Source organism: Ammospiza caudacuta, chromosome 7 (genome assembly GCF_027887145.1).
Source record: "Ammospiza caudacuta isolate bAmmCau1 chromosome 7, bAmmCau1.pri, whole genome shotgun sequence".
NCBI lineage: Eukaryota > Metazoa > Chordata > Aves > Passeriformes > Passerellidae > Ammospiza > Ammospiza caudacuta.
In genome coordinates, this window is record NC_080599.1 from 9737198 (window position 1) to 9753941 (window position 16744).

The 16744-nt window shown below is 51.0% G+C and overlaps 1 protein-coding gene across 1 annotated transcript; it reads left to right on the forward strand.

Annotated features, from left to right (window-relative positions):
* Positions 1 to 9051: 9051 nt before the first annotated feature.
* On the forward strand, positions 9052 to 9537 carry LOC131560298 (olfactory receptor 14A16-like; the record flags this gene model as incomplete). The annotated part of the gene is made up of 1 exon (XM_058808974.1): positions 9052 to 9537. A coding segment is annotated over one exon (486 nt), but the record flags the coding sequence as incomplete, so codon positions are not given.
* Between the last annotated feature and the right edge of the window lie 7207 nt (positions 9538 to 16744).

The window sequence follows — 16744 nt, forward strand, 5'->3', positions numbered from 1 at the left end:
GTCTGGGCAGGGAATTCAGAGAGAACTTGAGGGTCTGGAGGACACTTGGGGGAGCCGGGTGGGCACTTGGAGGGGCACTCAGGGATTCTGAGGGACAGTTCAGGGTCCAGGGCAGCTCTTAGGGGTCCAGGGGGGCCCTTGGAGGTCAGGGAGGGGAATTTGGGGCCTTTTGGGGTCTGGGCAGGCCCTGGGGGGATGGAAGGGGGCTCGAACGGGGCTGTCTGGAGCGCGGGGGCTTGTGGGAGTTGTAGGCGCGGGTATCATAAGGTTTAACGGGGCCATGGAGCATCACGGGAATTCGTACCGAAGCTGCAATGGCTCTCGGTGGGGCGCAGGGCATGACGGGAGATAAAGTCCCGGCTGGAATAGCGCCGGACATTCGCCGCGGAGCATGATGGGAGCTGTAGTCCCGAAAGTGGCTCGAACACGATATTTGGCGGTCAGAGAAGGCTCTTGGGGGCCACTTTTGTGTCCGAACCGCGACTTGAGGGCCTCGAGGGGAACGTAAACGTCTTTGGAGCCTTTGGGAGGAGGTCTGGGATCTGTAACCGGGCTCCTTAGGGCATGGGTCACAGCAGGAGTTTTAGGCGCGGGACTGTGTTCTGAGGGGCTCTGGGACCGCGGGGGATGAGAGGAGATGAATTCCAAGAAGTGGCTGTACCGGGCATCTGTGGGGTTGGGATCACTCGGGGGATCCGGGGACGCTTCTGGGGGGGTCCCAAATGGGCGCTGAGGGGGCACTGATGGATCCTGGAGGCTCTGGGGGACACTTATGGGACATATGGGGGCGGATCCTGATGTTCTTTGGAGCACAGGGCATTACGGGAGTTGTAGTCCCAGCTCCAGTGGGGCTGTATCCGGCCGCGAGGCATGATGGGAGATGTAAGCAAAAAGAAATATGGTGCCCATCTAGGCACTGCCCCAAGACTGGGATCCCAGGTGCTGATTAGCTCCAACTGCTGATGGGCGGGAGCCTCGGCAAATGGGATGCGTTGTAGGTGGGAACAGCCAAATCACCCTCCTCCAGTCCCTTCCACTACAGCCCAGTTCATTCCCAGTACAGACAAGTATAACCCCAGTAAAGTCCATTTCATCCCAAGTAGAACCCAGTTCAACACCAGTGCGCCTCAAGTTCCTCCCAGTGCAGCCCAATCTATCCCAACACACCCGAGTTCATTCCCAGTCGTTCCCAGTTCCTCCCAATGTCATCCCCAGGATGCCCCAGTGTCCCCCAGTCTTCCCTGCAATATCCCCAGTGTCCCCAGTTTCTCCCAGTATCCTGCAGTGTCACTCCCAGTATGTCCCAGTGTCTCCCAGTGTTCCCAGTGTTCCCAGTATGCCCAGTCCTCCCCAGTGTTTCCAAGGACAGTTTAATTTCTCACGGTGGCCGTGGCAGCCAAATCCAGCAGTGGGGTCAGTGCAGTGCCCATGGCCACAGCCCCTTGCAGGGGCCCAGTGCAGCTTGGGCTGATGATCCACCCTCACAGCTGGCCCAGGGCAGCTCTTCAGTGCCTTTGGTGGCACCTGGGGCTGGCACACACCTGAGCAGTGTGTCTGTTTGCACTGGGGAAACTCAGGAGTTTCAGATTGCTTAAAAAAATCCCCAAAAAGGGAAAACCCCTCTCAGGCTGAGTGCAGCCAGCTCTGCAAGCACAGCAGGTCCCAGGGGAGTGAGGACAGACAGGATGGGGCTGGGCAATGTGGAGCAAGGTTGTCCACAATGGGTCAGAGCTCAAGGCACAACTTCTGTGAGCAGGCCAGAGCTGCTGAGGAGAGACCCTGGGTCAATATCAATCACAGAATGCTGCAATCACCTCTGTTCTAAAGAGCAATAAAATAAAATACATCCTTTAAAATAGGAATGTGTATTTCTTACAAGGTCCTTGAACTCTTTCTCCATAATTGGACTAGGAAAATTTTAATGACCCTCTCAGGGCTTTGATGTTGTTTACGTCAGACTCAGTCCCTGAGAGTGTCTTCAAAAAACTTCTCAAGAACTCAAACTTAAATTTACACTCCAACGTTCCTTGAAGTTTTTATGGGTCCCACTGAGGAACTCAATTCAGAAAGTGTCCCCAGGTTCCAGTTAGAGCAGAACACTGGAGGCAGTGATGACAGCTGGGGACAAACAAGGCCAAGGTGTCTCTGGTGCTGAGCAAAGCTGGATGTGTTTGAGGAATGCCAAGGGCCAAGTGCTGAGCCCCAGCCCCTGGCCAGGCAGATGCTGTCCCTCCCTCCTTGCTCAGGGCTCTTGCTGGGATGGGCACTGGCATGTGGGGATGGGCAATGGCAAGGGCAGGAGCACGGGGCGGCCCCTGTCAGGCTGCTGAGCAGGGACAAGGAGGCAATGAGGCCCCAGGCCTGCAAGGGTGACTTGTCTCCTGCTCCTGCCTCAGCCCCAGGGCCAGCAGCCATGGCCAAAGTGCTGCCCATGTTGGCTCTGGCAGGGCTGTCTTGCAGCTGCTGCCCATCCCTGTGCCCTGTGCAGCCCAGGCTGTCCCACGGTGTCCCTGCCCTGCGCCTCTGTCCCTGCAGGCTGTCGGCATCCCCCGGCTGCCCCACCTGGCTGGCCCCTTCCTTTGCTGACAGCTCTGCCTCCTGCCTGCCTCTGCCTGCCCACACAAAGCCTGGGGCTGATACCAAAAGGGTTCATTCCATGTTTACCCTGCCTGAGAACTTTCAACAAAGAACAAGGCATGAAGGGGCTGCTTTCCCAGCAAGGATGGCTGGAAGAGAAGAAGAAGACATCTGGTACAAGGGTGCAAGGATAGAGAAAACAAGGAGTGAATCTGGAAAGTTGGGTTTGATTTTATGGAAGTGGGTAAATTGTAATTCACATTTAGGGACTGTATATAAGCAACATACTGGTAGAATTCCATGTCCACATAGGGTTAGGAGTTATTCCATGTTGGACCTAAAGCTTGAATGCATGATTCCCTCTGAAATACCAAATGACTGTTAAGGAGGCTTTTTTGGATATCTCAGAGATTTGGTGGCAGTGGGGCCTCACAGACCCAAGGAGTCAGCTGTGACACTGTGCAAACTCATGGAACAAAGGGTACATGGTGACACAGCAGAACCCCATGGAACCAAAATCCATTTTGGCACATTGGGGCCTCATTGAACCAATGGTCCATTGTGATACTGTGGATCCAAGGAGACCATTGTGACCCTGAGAAACCTCTTGGAACCAAGGGGCCATTGTGACACAGCAAGGCCTGGTGGAACCATGGATCCATTGTGACACTGCCGAACCTCACAGAGCCAAGGTGACCGTGTTCTACTGTGAAACCTCATGGAACACAGGGTCCATGGTGACACTGCAGCAACAAGGAGACTGCTGCTGGCAGAGTGAGAGCTCATGGAACCAGAAGTCCATTGTGACACAGCAAGGCCTGATGGAACCAAGGGTCCCTTTTTAAACTCTGTGGCCTTGTGGAACCATGAGCCATTGTGATACAGCAGAGTCTTATGGAACCATGGAGGCCATTTTTACACTTGTTGGCCTTGAGAAACCAAAGGTCGATCGTGGCACTTCAGACACTTGTGGAGCCAAAGAGATCATAATGACACTATGGGGCTCCATTAAACCAATGGTCTGTTGTGACACTGCAAGGCCTTATGGGATCATGGAGACCATTCTGACACTACAAGGCCTCATGGAAGCAAGGAAACATTGTGACACTGTGGGGTCTTGGCAGGCCAAGGGGCAGTTGTCACACTGTGTGGCACCATGGAACCAAGGAGGCCATTGTGACACTCCAGGGCCCCATGGAACTAAGGATCCATGGAACAGTGTAGGACCCCATGGAACCAAAGGTCCATTGTGACGTTGTGGGGCCTCATGGAATCCTGGAGGCCATGATGACACTTGGAGGCCTCGTTGAATCAAGGGGCTCTGCAGGGCCTCATGGAACCAAGGACACCCTTCTGACACTGAGAGTCCCCATGGAACCAAGGGTCCACTGTGACACTGCAGCACCAAGGAGGCCCCTGTGACACTGCCAGGCCTTATGGAAGCCAGGGACCATTGTGACACTGGAGCCCCATGGAAACAAGAGGCCAGAGTGACACATCTGGGCCTCATGGAACCAAGGATCCAATATGACACCACCACTGTGACACTGCAGGGCCCCATGGAAACAAGAAAATAGGGAACAGGTCTGGTTGGCTTGGCCTGACTGGTCCAACTGCCCTTGGCATGTCGAGGGTCTCTTCTCTTGTACCCCTGAAACCCTGGGGCTCTGGGCTTTCCTTCAAATGGGAAAGAACTGCTCTTCTCATTCAAGCATCCATGGCCAAAATGGGATTCCCTCTCCAAAATTCCCAATATCCAGGGATTTCTCCCACATAAAAGCTGCCATTACAACCCGTCTGGCTGACCTTGTCTTCTTGAGAGCTGGGTCTCACCTGCCTTCAAACACTGAGGCTCTGTGCTTTCCTTCCTATGGAAGAAAAGAAATATCCCTCCTGCACAAGCACCCATGACCAAAACTGGTCATTGTCCTCCAACATTCCTGCTTTCAAGGGTTTTTTCTCCCAGACAAGATCTCTCAGTACAGACAGGTCTGGCTGGCCTTGGCTTCTGGTGGTTGCCTGAATTCTGCCCTGAAAACTGGGGCTCTGCCCTTTCCATCCTAAGGGAAAAGAACCATCCTTCACCAGGTGCCCATGGTCGAAATTGGGTTTCTACCACCAGAAGTCCGATATCCAATTATTGCCCCTACACAAAAGCTGCCATTACAGACAGGTCTGGCTGGCCTTGGTCTCTGCTGCCTGCACTTCATCAGCCCCTGGAGCACTGGGGTTCTGGGCTTTCCTTCCTATGGAAAAGAATCTTCTTATTCCTCCATGGCCAAAATTGCTACTCCTCCTAAAATATTCACGATATGAAGGGTTTCTCCCCTACAAAACCTGCCAGCTCTGGCTGGCGCTGTGGGCTCTGATGGCCACTTGTCATCTACCCCTGAAACACTGGGGCGTTCTGCCTTCCTTGTGATGGAAATAGAACAGTCTCCTCGTCCAGGGGCTGTGGCCATATTTGAGATCTGGCCCCTAAATTTCATATATCCAAGGATAGGTCTGAATCAAAAGCTGCCAGAAGAGACGAGTTTGGCTGGCTTGGCCTCCCAGGGGCTGCTTCTCATCTACCATCAAATCCTGGGGCTCTCTGCTTTCCTTCAGATGGAAAAGAAACGGCCTTTTCATCAAGGGACCAGTGGCCAAAACTTGTATTCTATCTCCCAAATTATGTGTATCCAAGGATTTCTCTCAGGCACAAGCTGCAATTCCAGAAAGGTCTGGCTCGCCTTGGTCCTTGGTGGCTGCTGCTCATCTGCCCCTGAAACACCGGGCCTCTGTTTTCCTTCCAATGGAAGAGAATCGTTGTTCACATCGAAGTGCCCATGGTCAAAACTGAAATTCGGCCTAAAAAATCCCATCTATCCAAGGACTGCTCCAAGGCAAAAATAGCCAGGACACAAAGGTCTGACTGGTCTTGTCCTGAGGTGATTTTCCTAGACAATTACCAGAATCTTTTCATTTGCCAATACCTTGGAGAGGGCTGAGAGATCTCCCAAGGTGGCGTTTGGAGGTCTCAAACACATGAGCCTAATATAGGGACAGTGGAGCTCTGTGCTCAGTGGGTGGAGACTGAGGACAGCAGAGAAGAATCCTTGGAGGGACTGAACGGTGGTTTCAGAGATGGTGGCTCCTTTTGACATAGTAGAGAACACACAGAGAAAGAATTAATGCAAAGGGCAGGTAGAGGGCCAGAGAGGACCCAAAGAGAAAGGAATTTCCCTCCCAGGGCAGGGCTGGGGTGCAACATGGCCCCCAGAAGGAGCCTGGGTCAGCCCCAGGCTTTGTGTGGGCAGGCAGAGGCAGGCAGGAGGCAGAGCTGTCAGCAAAGGAAGGGCCCAGCCAGGTGGGGCAGCCGGGGGATGCCGACAGCCTGCAGGGACAGAGGCGCAGGGCAGGGACACCGTGGGACAGCCTGGGCTGCACAGGGCACAGGGATGGGCAGCAGCTGCAAGACAGCCCTGCCAGAGCCAACTTGGGCAGCACTTTGGCCATGGCTGCTGGCCCTGGGCCTGAGGCCACGAGGGGACAAGTGACCCTTGCAGGCCTGGGGCCTCATTGCCTCCTTGCTCAGCAGCCTGGCAGGGGCCGCCCCATGCTCCTGCCCTTGCCATTGCACATGCCCACATGCCAGTGCCCATCCCGGCAAGACCCCTGAGCAAGGAGGGAGGGACAGCATCTGCCTGGCCAGGGGCTGGGGCTCAGCACTTGGCCCTTGGCATTCCTCAAACACATCCAGCTTTGCTCAGCACCAGAGACACCTTTGCCTTGTTTGTCCCCAGCTGTCATCACTGCCTCCAGGGTTCTTCCCTAAGTGGAACCCGGGGACACTTGCTGTGTTGTGTCCCTCAGTGGGACCCATAAAAACTTCAAGAAACTTCACACTTTCAATTTAAGTTTGAGTTCTTGAGAAGTTTTTTGAAGACTCTCTCAGGGACTGAGTCTGATGTAAACAACATCAAAGCCCTAGAGGCTCATTAATGTCCTTGTGCTGTGTCTGTGCTGATGAGCTGGGCTGGGCTCCTGGCCCAGAGGCAGCTCCTGGCAAACCAAGAAGAGCTTCATAAAGACATTTCTCCTGAGGAGCAGCTCCTCTACCAGCCCAGCTGAGCTGGGGCACTGCCTGCAGCCACCCTGGGCACAGCACAGAGGCACAGAGAGCTTCAATCAGTCAGGGCTGGGAAGGTTCCTAGAAGTGCTTGGGACACAATCACTGCCAGCCCTTGGCACAGGAACCTCTGGCTGCAGGACAAGGCAGCTGCACCTCTTGGAGCCATCTCCTAAAGCTGGAACATCCCAATGCCTACAGACTCTGTGAGTAAATCTCTGAATATTTCTGGTGCAGGGGAGGTGATATGCTCATGAAACTTTGACATGCTGAGGAATGCTGTTCAGTCATAAAATATTTCCAATACAAGGATTTCATTAAAAATTAGGACATTTCCAAAGACTTTGTATTCCGTTTCCTAATATTGGAGAATGGCAGGGAGTGGGGGGATGAAAAATAAAGATTGGTATGAATATTATTTATGACATTTTAAAAGTTCCTGAGACATTGGAACTGTTATTTTAGTGTTCCGTAGATTCGCAGGAGATCCCTATTGTCCTTGCAGCCTCTCTGCCCATGGACAGCACCAGCATCATCTTTGCTGGGCCCATGAGGCTCAGTCTGAGCTGTCCTTTCTCCAAGCTGCAGACAGAACCTGCCCCAGCCATGGCCATGAAACAGGCAGGGTTCTGTAGGGCCAAGGAGAGGGCACAGAGATTTGGGGTCTGTGAGTGCTGGCAGGGAGAGATCAGGCACAGGGAAACACCTGAAGGAGGGAAATCTCCAGGAAGCAGAGAGAAGATTGGGCAGTGAGAGAAAACAAAACCCAGCAATGCTGTGGCAGGGAGAGTTTAGAGATGCCCACAGGATCCCCTCCAGTGCAGCCCCTCCCTCTGAACAAGCCCCCTCCCTCCTGTGCCCCCAGCCAAGCCTCTGCCCTCAGGGCCGGGGCTCCAAGGTGTGCAGCCCCTCCTGTGCAGGCAGAGCTGCAGCAGAGCCGTGGGGCAGCTCTGCAGCCCCGGGCCCAGTTCCCTCTGCAGAGCACAGGGCTGGGAGCAGCTGCCCGGCCCTGGGGGCTCTGGCAGGGGGCACAGCTGGCTCAGGGTGATGCTGGCCCCAGTGCCCGGCTCTGGGCAATGCTGTCAGTGCAGCCAGAGAAGGAGCTGCATCTCCCTCAATCCAATGCCATCATAAGGACACCTGGAATATCCCTGAGATTTCAGTCCAAGCTTTGAGCTTCCCTCCAGGATACAAACCTGTCCTGTAGCATCTCTGTGTTATCTAAAAGCCCCACGGTGAGACACAGAAGGTCTATGATGAGAGAATGCTTTTGGGTTGGTGAAATGAGCTCTGTCTGTCCCTGGGTACAAATGTGGGGCTGAGACCTTGAGAAGGGGATGGACATTTGGTGGACTGTGGGGATCCATCTGCATTCAGCAATGTCAGGATGGCTTTTAAAGGAAACATGGGAGGGTGATCATCCTCTGTCTGGGAAAGGTGAAAGCCCAGAGAATCCTGGAACAGGACAGGGTGACAGACCTCCTTCCCTCCCTCTCCACTCACCACCTTGCCTCAGAGAACTCACGGTTCTCCCTGAGGGTAGCAGAAATGCAGAGAGTTTCTGACATACAAAAATAATCAGCAGGGGAGATGAAGAAAAGCTGTAAATAACACTAGTACATTTAAACAGACTTTACCATTCCTGTTCTGTGTCAGTGGGAGGGCAGATGCTGACAGGGCCTTCTGTGTTAACAGAGATTCAAAGAGGAACACGAGGACAGCTCCCTGTCCCTCTCCTATGTCTGCACAGCAAGGCTGAACTGTAAAATCCTCTGTGTGTACCTACCCTGAACCCGAAGTCCCAGTCAGGAAGCAGAAGCCAGGGCTCCACACTTGGAGCTGAAGGAAAATCTGCTGGAAATTATAAAGGGTGTCAGAGTGTTAGAGGAGAAGGGTCTGTGGGAAAAAGCTTTGATTTTGCTGGAAGTTTCTCCTAACCGTTCACTGACTTTTCTCCATGAACAGCTTCCAATGGCCAGAGACAGCAAATGTCCAACAGCAGCTCCATCTGGCACTTCCTCCTGCTGGCGTTGGCAGACACGCGGCAGCTGCAGATCCTGCACTTCTGCCTCCTTCTGGGCATCTCCCTGGCTGCCCTCCTGGGCAACGGCCTCATCATCAGCGTCGTAGCCTGCAGCAACCACCTGCACACGCCCATGTTCTTCTTCCTGCTCAACCTGGCCCTCAGCGACCTGGGCTCCGTCTGCACCACTGTCCCCAAAGCCATGCACAATTCCCTCTGGGACACCAGAGACATCTCCTACTCAGGATGTGCTGCACAACTCTTTTTTTTTGTGTTTTTCATGTCATTAGAGGTTTACCTCCTGACCATCATGTGCTACGACCGCTACGTGTCCATCTGCAAACCCCTGCACTACGGGACTCTCCTGGGCAGCAGAGCTTGTGCCCACACAGCAGCAGCTGCCTGGGCCAGTGCCTTTCTCAATGCTCTGCTGAACACAGCCAATACATTTTCCCTGCCCCTGTGCCATGGCAATGCCCTGGGCCAGTTCTTCTGTGAAATCCCCCAGATCCTCAAGCTCTCCTGCTCCAAATCTTATCTCAGGGAACTTGGGCTCATTGTGGTTGGTGCATCTTTAGGTTTGTGTTGTTTTGTGTTCATTGTTTTCTCCTATGTGCAGATCTTCAGGGCTGTGCTGAGGATCCCTTCTGAGCAGGGACGGCACAAAGCCTTTTCCACCTGCCTCCCTCACCTGGCCGTGGTCTCCCTGTTCCTCAGCACTGGCACATTTGCCTACCTGAAGCCCTCCTCCATCTCCTCCCCATTCCTTGATCTGGCACTGTCCGTTCTGTACTCGGTGGTGCCTCCAGCCCTGAATCCCCTCATCTACAGCCTGAGGAACCAGGAGCTCAAGGCTGCAGTGTGGAGACTGATGACTGGATGGTTTCAGAAACACTAAACTGCTGGCCAGTTTCTGCAAATCACTTGTAATAAAAGCAATCTTCAATACTTCATGTAAGTCTCATTTTGGAAGTTCTTTATCTTTGCTTTAAATTTTAAATATTTTCTACAAAGTGATGTCCTTGTTTGTGCCAACTTGGTGTTGCCAGTGCTGCTGCCGTGGCCCTGCCCCGCTGCCCTGGTGGCCCTGGTGTTGCTGTAGGGCCTGAGTGCTCTCGGGGCCGGGCACAGCCCTGGGGGTGGCAGTGCCGGGGCTGCAGCAGGGACAGGCTATGGGCACTGCTGGGGCAGCGCTGATGCCTCAGGCCAGGGCCTGGGGGCTCCAGGCTCCTTGCCCAGGCTCTCTCAAGAACACGCCCAGGCCAATGCTCAGCACAGAAAAGCCCTGTGAGCATCCCCAGGCTGGCCGTGGGCAGGCTGGGAGCAAACAGCATGGCTGGGGCTCTGCAAAAGCCCTGGGGCAGTTGGGAAGGAGCAGCAGAGCAGGGGCTGATCCATCCCCAGTGCACTGCACAGCCCAGGGCAGTGTCCCAGAGCGTCCTCATGGAGCTGCCAACAACATCCCCCCTCTGCACCGCTAGCCTCAAGCCCTAGCCTCAGTTGCTTTCTTCCCTTTCTTTGCTTTCTTTCCTCTCTACTGCCCCAAATCTCTTCCTCTTGCCCACCCCTGTTCCCTCCCCTGCAAACAGCCCATCCCTGTTTGCCCTTTCCTCTCTGGCCCCACTCCCCATTGCAATTCCTGACTTGGCACCATGGGAACGTCCCTTGGGCAGCAGGATCATCCTACAAGTACTGCAGGAATTGTCTGCAGGCTCCTGCAGTGCTTGGTGCTGCTCCCTTGCCAGAGGCACCCCAGGCCAGGGGACACATCTGGGCTGCTGTGTCTGGCTCTGGGGCTCCCTATTCTGGGCAGTGAGGAGAAGCTGCAGAGGCTCTGCAGGACTGACAGGATGGGCTTTGGGGCTGGCAGGAGAAGCTGAGGGACCTGGGCTGCTGGAGCTGCTGAAGAGGAGGCCCAGGGCTCATCCTGCAACTGCTCCAAGGGTGGTTCCAGAGAGTCACAGAATCAGCAAGGTTGGAAAAGACCTTGGAGATCATCAAGTCCAACCTGTGCCCGGATATTGCCTTGTCTCCCTGAGCCTCCTCTTCTCCAGGATAAACAACCCCAGCTCCCTCAGCCGCTCCTCACAGGACTTGTGTTCCAGACCCCTTCCCAGCCTTGTTGCCCTTCTCTGGACACGCTCCAGCCCCTCCATGGCCTTCTTGAATTGGGGACCCAGAACTGGACAAGCACTCGAGGTGTGGCCTCACCAGTGCCGAGTGCAGGGGAAGAATCCCTGCCCTGCTCCTGCTGGCCACACCATTCCTGATCCAGGCCAGGAGCCATTGGCCTTCTCGCCCACCTGGGCACACTGCTGGCTCATGTCCAGCCTCCTGTCCATCAGTGCCTCCAGGTCCCTTTCTGCCTGGCCGCTGTCCAGCCACTCTGTCCCCAGCCTGTAGTGCTGCAGGGGTTGTTGTGGCCAAAGTGCAGGACCCGGCACTTGGACTTGTTCAACCTCATCTTGCTGGATTTAAGCCCTGGATCCAGCCTGTCCAGGTCCCTCTGCAGAGCCCTCCTACCCTCCAGCAGATCCACACTCACACCCAGCCTGATGTCATCTGCACATTTGCTGATGCTGGACTCAGTCCCCTCATGCAGATCATCAATGCAGATATTGAAATCCACGCTGGCTGGCTCTGATCCCTCGGCCATCCTGTGGGTGTCCTGTGATGGCACTCAAGGTGATCTGTTCCATAACCTTGCTGGGCACCCAGGGCAGGCTGACAGGCCTGGAGTTGCCCAGCTCCTCCTTCCAGCCCTTCTTGGGGATGGGGTCACATTGGCACCTCCAGTGCTCTGGGACCTCCCTGCTGAGCCAGCCCTGATGGTAAATGATGGAGAGCAGCTTGGGGAGCTCATCCACAGCTCCCTCATCCCCCTGGGATGGATCCCATCTGTTCCCAGAGACACCTGTGAGCATCTGAGTGGCTCAGCTGGTCCCCAGCTGCTCCCTCCTGGATTACAGGGGGCTGTTCTGCTCCCTGTGCCCATCCACCACCTCAGGAGAACACTTTTCCCGAGGAGAAGTTGACTTAGTGTTGAAAAATGAGGCAAAGAAGGGGTTAAGTACCTCAGCATTTTCCTCACATTTGGGAACCCTATCTCCCCCAATAATGAATGGAGATTGTCCTTTTACCTCTTTTGCCATCAATGTATTTATAGAAACATTTTTATTATCCTTCACAGAAATGGCCTGGGTAAGCCTTAAGCTTTCACCTCTCTAATTTTCTTTCTGCATGACCTAACAGCATCCTTAAATATTTCCTGAGTTACCTGTGTCTCTCTCCAAAGGTGATGCACCTCTTTTTGGCAACAAGTTCCTGCAAAAGGCCCATCACGTACAGAATGTCACCTGTTGGCTAAAGTACGCCTCAGAGGAGGAAAATACAAGAGTCTATCATTTAAAAGAGGGAAAGCAAGCTAGGAAAGTAAAAGAAGAAGAAGAGGCTGGGAAGGCTGAAAAAAAACTGGGACCCCTTTGACCACTTCCTTCCTGCTACCCTTGCAGTACCTCAAGTCCTTCCTCGAATTCCTCTTGCTGCGGACCCAATTCCTCCTCCTCTCCCAGCTCTCATTCCTTTACCACCTCCTAACCCAGTTATACCTCCATCACCTTCCCCTCAACCCTCTCCTTACTCTCTTTACCTTTTACTTCTGCCCCCTTACCTACACCATATCATGTACCCCTTATTCACCAGCAAGTTCCTGCTCTGCCTCCCCACCACAAATGAGAAGCCAAACAACATCTCAGGATCTCATGCCCAAGAGTGAAGTTAACCAGTCAGCCTCCACAGATGATGTTGTAACACCCGGTCCAAAGTGGCTGAAATGGAAAAATTGTTCCCCCTCAGAGAAGTTCCCATGGGCGGGGTGGCCAGTGAGATTGGATTTGTAAATGCTCCCTTGACTGCATCCGAAGATAGAAACTTTAGGAAAGAATTGTGAAATTTAGTGGAAGACCCAGTAGGAATAGCAAATCAAATTGATCCATTTTTAGCCCTAATATTTATACATGGGGAGAACTGAACTCCATCTTTAACATCCTATTTTCCCCAGAAGAAACTCGATTAATAAGAACTGCAGAAATGAACATTTGGGAGTGAGAAAACCAACCTGGGCCCCCAGGTGACCAAAAAATGCTTTTAGTGGAGCCTGACTGGGACCCTAATCAAGAAGAGGGGAGAAGGAACATGAGAGATTACAGGTCCCTGATGACCAGAGGGATAAAAGAATCAGTCCCTAGAGGGAGTAATACCAGGTTAGCGTTTGACAGCACTCAGGAAAAAGACGAGGCCCCAGCAACATGGCTTAATAGGCTGAAGCAAAACTTCCAGATTTACTCTAATGTGGACCCAGACAGCCCAGAAGGCCAATCTCGGGTTCCCTACAGTCGGGGATGACCCCGAGAATCCTTTTTTCCCAGCCTGGTGTTTCCAAGAAGGACTCTGAATTCTTCGGCTCTGGTTTCCAAGGTTGTTTATTGTTTCTTATCTATAACATTTTTTCTCTGGCCTGCCGAGATGTTTTCAGCAGGTCAGACAGAGGCACACTCCCCATCCCAGGGCTGGTGTCTACGTTTTATGCTATGAACTACGTGTACTTTATTTATCATTATTTTCCAATACCTTTCACCTATGTTAGACAGTCTACTTCTACTCTAAACCAATCCTAAAATGCCACCATCTCCAAGAAGGTGGAGGCTAAGAAGAAGAAGGAAGAAGAACAGGAGAACACACAAGTCCCTCCCTCTTGCCTCCTAGACCTCTGTATAAAAATCCCCAAAATACCATTTTACACCCTGTGACAGATTTGTTATCATTCTACTTAAACCTTTTTCTGACTTGTAATTTTTCATACAAGGTTGGTAATTTGCTCTGTGGGTTAAGATCATAATCCCAGGTGTCTTTGGCTTCCTGCCAGGACTCCCCAGCCAGGTCACGTGTCCTCCAGGGCACCCAGAAGGGTGTCCTGGGTTCTGACGGGCCAAGTCCTTCTAAAGGTACAATGTGTAACTAAATCCTGGCCAGATAACAGATGAAAGTTAGAAAGAATAGAGGACTGGCAGGAAAAAATATTAATGAACTGCTGGGAGAAGCCATAAGAGTATATATAAGAAGAGAAGAAGAAAAGACAAAAAATAAAAGCTACAATTATGGTAGCCATAGCCAGAGAAAGTGTGGGAGCCAACAAATACAGGCAGTAGAATCACTTAGAAGAGACAAAGGTTTTATTGGACCAAAAGGGACTAGGGCTCTACCCAGTGACAAATATTGTTATTACTGTGGAGAGAAAGGACACCTAAAGAGAATTTGTAAGAAATTCCAATTAGATGAAGCCATAGCCTGGGAGCAAGAAACTCTAGAGAACATTTTAAGAAGAGATGAGAAGTATGCAGAATAGGGGTGTCAAGGGTTCTATGCTCTGGGGAATTTAATGAATCATCTAGAAGAGCCCTTGGTAAATTTTGAGATTGGTCCCCAGAATGATGAATTTGAGTTTTTAGTTGATACCGGAGCAGACAAGTCATGTGTGACTCAAATACCAACAGGAATCACAGTCGGTAAAAAGCTCTGCAAAGTACGAGGGGCCAAAGGAGAACCATTTGAGGCCCAGATTATAGAAGATGAAGAAATCAGAGGAAATTCAAGAGAGTGTCGAGCTCAGTTCATTTATATCCCCAAGTTAGATTGTAATTTATTAGGACATGATTTGCAAATCAAATTTGTAACTGGAGTAATCCCAAAAGAAAGAAAAACGGTAGTACAAATAATGGTCTTAAAGGGAGACAGAGATGAAATCAATGCAAACCTGTGGGTGGGGGAGGGAAAAATTGGTTGTTTGAATATGCCACCAATAGAAGTAGAGATGCAGAAAGACATCTCCCCCATTCTGGCAAGGCAGTATTCAATTTCCCCAGAGGGAAAGAAAGGAGCAGCCCCAGTAATTGACCAGCTGTTAAAGGAAGGATTTTAGCACCATGCATGTCTCCACATAATACTCCCATGCTAGCGGTGAGAAAAGCTGATGGAAGATATCAATTAGTACAAGATTCAAGAGAAGTTAATAAAAGAAAGGTTGTGAGGAACCCTAGTACAAAACCCGTGCATCCTTTTAATCCAAGTACCTAAGGAGCATGCATGGTTCTCTGTCATGGATTTAAAGGATGCCTTCTGGGCATGTCCCCTGGCTGAAGAGCGCTGGAACTGGTTTGCCTTTGAATGGGAGGACATTGAAAAGAAAAGAAAACAGCAACTAAGGTGGACACATCTTCCTCAGGGGTTTACAGAATCCCCAATCTCTTTGGCAAGCTTTAAAAGAACTCCTAGAACAGTTTAAACCAGAGAATTGGGTACATATTTTACAATATGTTGATGATTTACTTGTATCAGGGGGAGAACAAGATAAAGTTAGAAGTTCTAGCATATGGTTCCTAAATTTTTAGGGGGAAAATGTCTAAAAGTATCACAAAAGAAACTGCAATTTGTGGAACAAGAAGCAACTTATCTAGGACATATAATCGGCCAAGGGTATAAAAGGTAAAGCCCCAAGAGAATTTTGGGAATTCTGTCCATACCTGCCCCAAACACCAAAAGAGATGTTAGAAAATTATTAGGTTTATTTGGATATTGCAGATTATGTCTTCCTCAGAATAATAAACGTATTAAATTTACGTATTAAATTAAATGAGAAATTGATAGACTCAGAGCTTGTAACCTGGACCTCAAATGACGAGGAACAGCTTCGGAAAATTAAATTGTCCTCTGCCCCTGTACTGAGCCTATCAGACCTTAAAAAGATCTTTGACCTATTTGTAAACGTGGAAGAGGGGATAGCTTGCGGAGTCCTTACACAGGATTGGGGAGGATGCAGGAAGCTGGTCGCATCTCTCTCCAAGTTACTAGATCCAGTAGCCAGAAGGTGGCCAGCCTGTGTGCAAGTGATAGCAGCAACAGCCACCCCAGTAGAAGACACACAGAAACTAACGTGAAAGGGGAAGATCCGGGTTCATACCCCACACAATGTGAAAGATGTTTTAAGTCACAAGGCCCCTCAGTGGCTAACCGACTCCCAAATACTAAAGTATGAAGTCATCATAATAAGTACCAAGGGCCTCGAATTAGTCACTTCAAAATGTTTAAATCCAGCCCAGTTCCTCATGGGAGAGCTGTTAAAAGACCTGGAGCATGATTGTTTAGAAATTATTGAAATGCAGACTAAAGTGAGAGAAGATGTAGAAGATGAGCCCCTCCCGTATGGGAGAATTTTATTTACAGATGGATCATCATGAATGGTAGCCAGTAAACAGGTCTCAAGGTATGCAACCATAGATGGGCAGAACATGCAAGTTGAGGAAATGGGAAAGCTACCCTCAAATTGGTCTGTCCAGTGCTGTGAAATCTATGCCCTGAAGAGAGGACTCGATATACTAGAAAAAGGTAGAGGAACAATCTGTATCGACTCCTGGTATGCATTTGGGATTGCCCATACATTTGAAAAATATGGGAAGAACAGGGGTACCTTAATTCTCAGGGCAAAAATTTAATAGATGAAGAGCTAAGAAAATTAGTACTAGAGTCCCTGAGGAAACCAATAGAGATAGCCAAATTTCACATAAAAGGACATCAAAAAAGGGGACACCCTGGAAATAAAGGGAAACCAATTAACTGATCAAGTAGTGAATGAAGTAGCTTTGGAACAGGAAAGTCCAGTTAAAATTCTTAAGATAGAGGGAACACCTAGTAGAGAAAGAAAAGACCCATCTTTGACGAGAAAGAATTAAGAGAGTTAGAAAAGATGAGAGGACAGCAAAAAGAAAATGGAGAATGGTGGACCTCTGATGGACAGCAAATTTTAAATAAAGCTCCAGCCCGAAAGGTGATGACAGAGTTACATGAGTTGAGCCATTGGGGAATACAAGGCTTATGTGACCCCTTTCCAAGGGATCATATGTGCATGGGAGTACGTAATATAGCAAAGGCAGTTACCAAGGGATGTTTTGTCGCCCTGGTTTTCTAGGATTTTCTAAGCC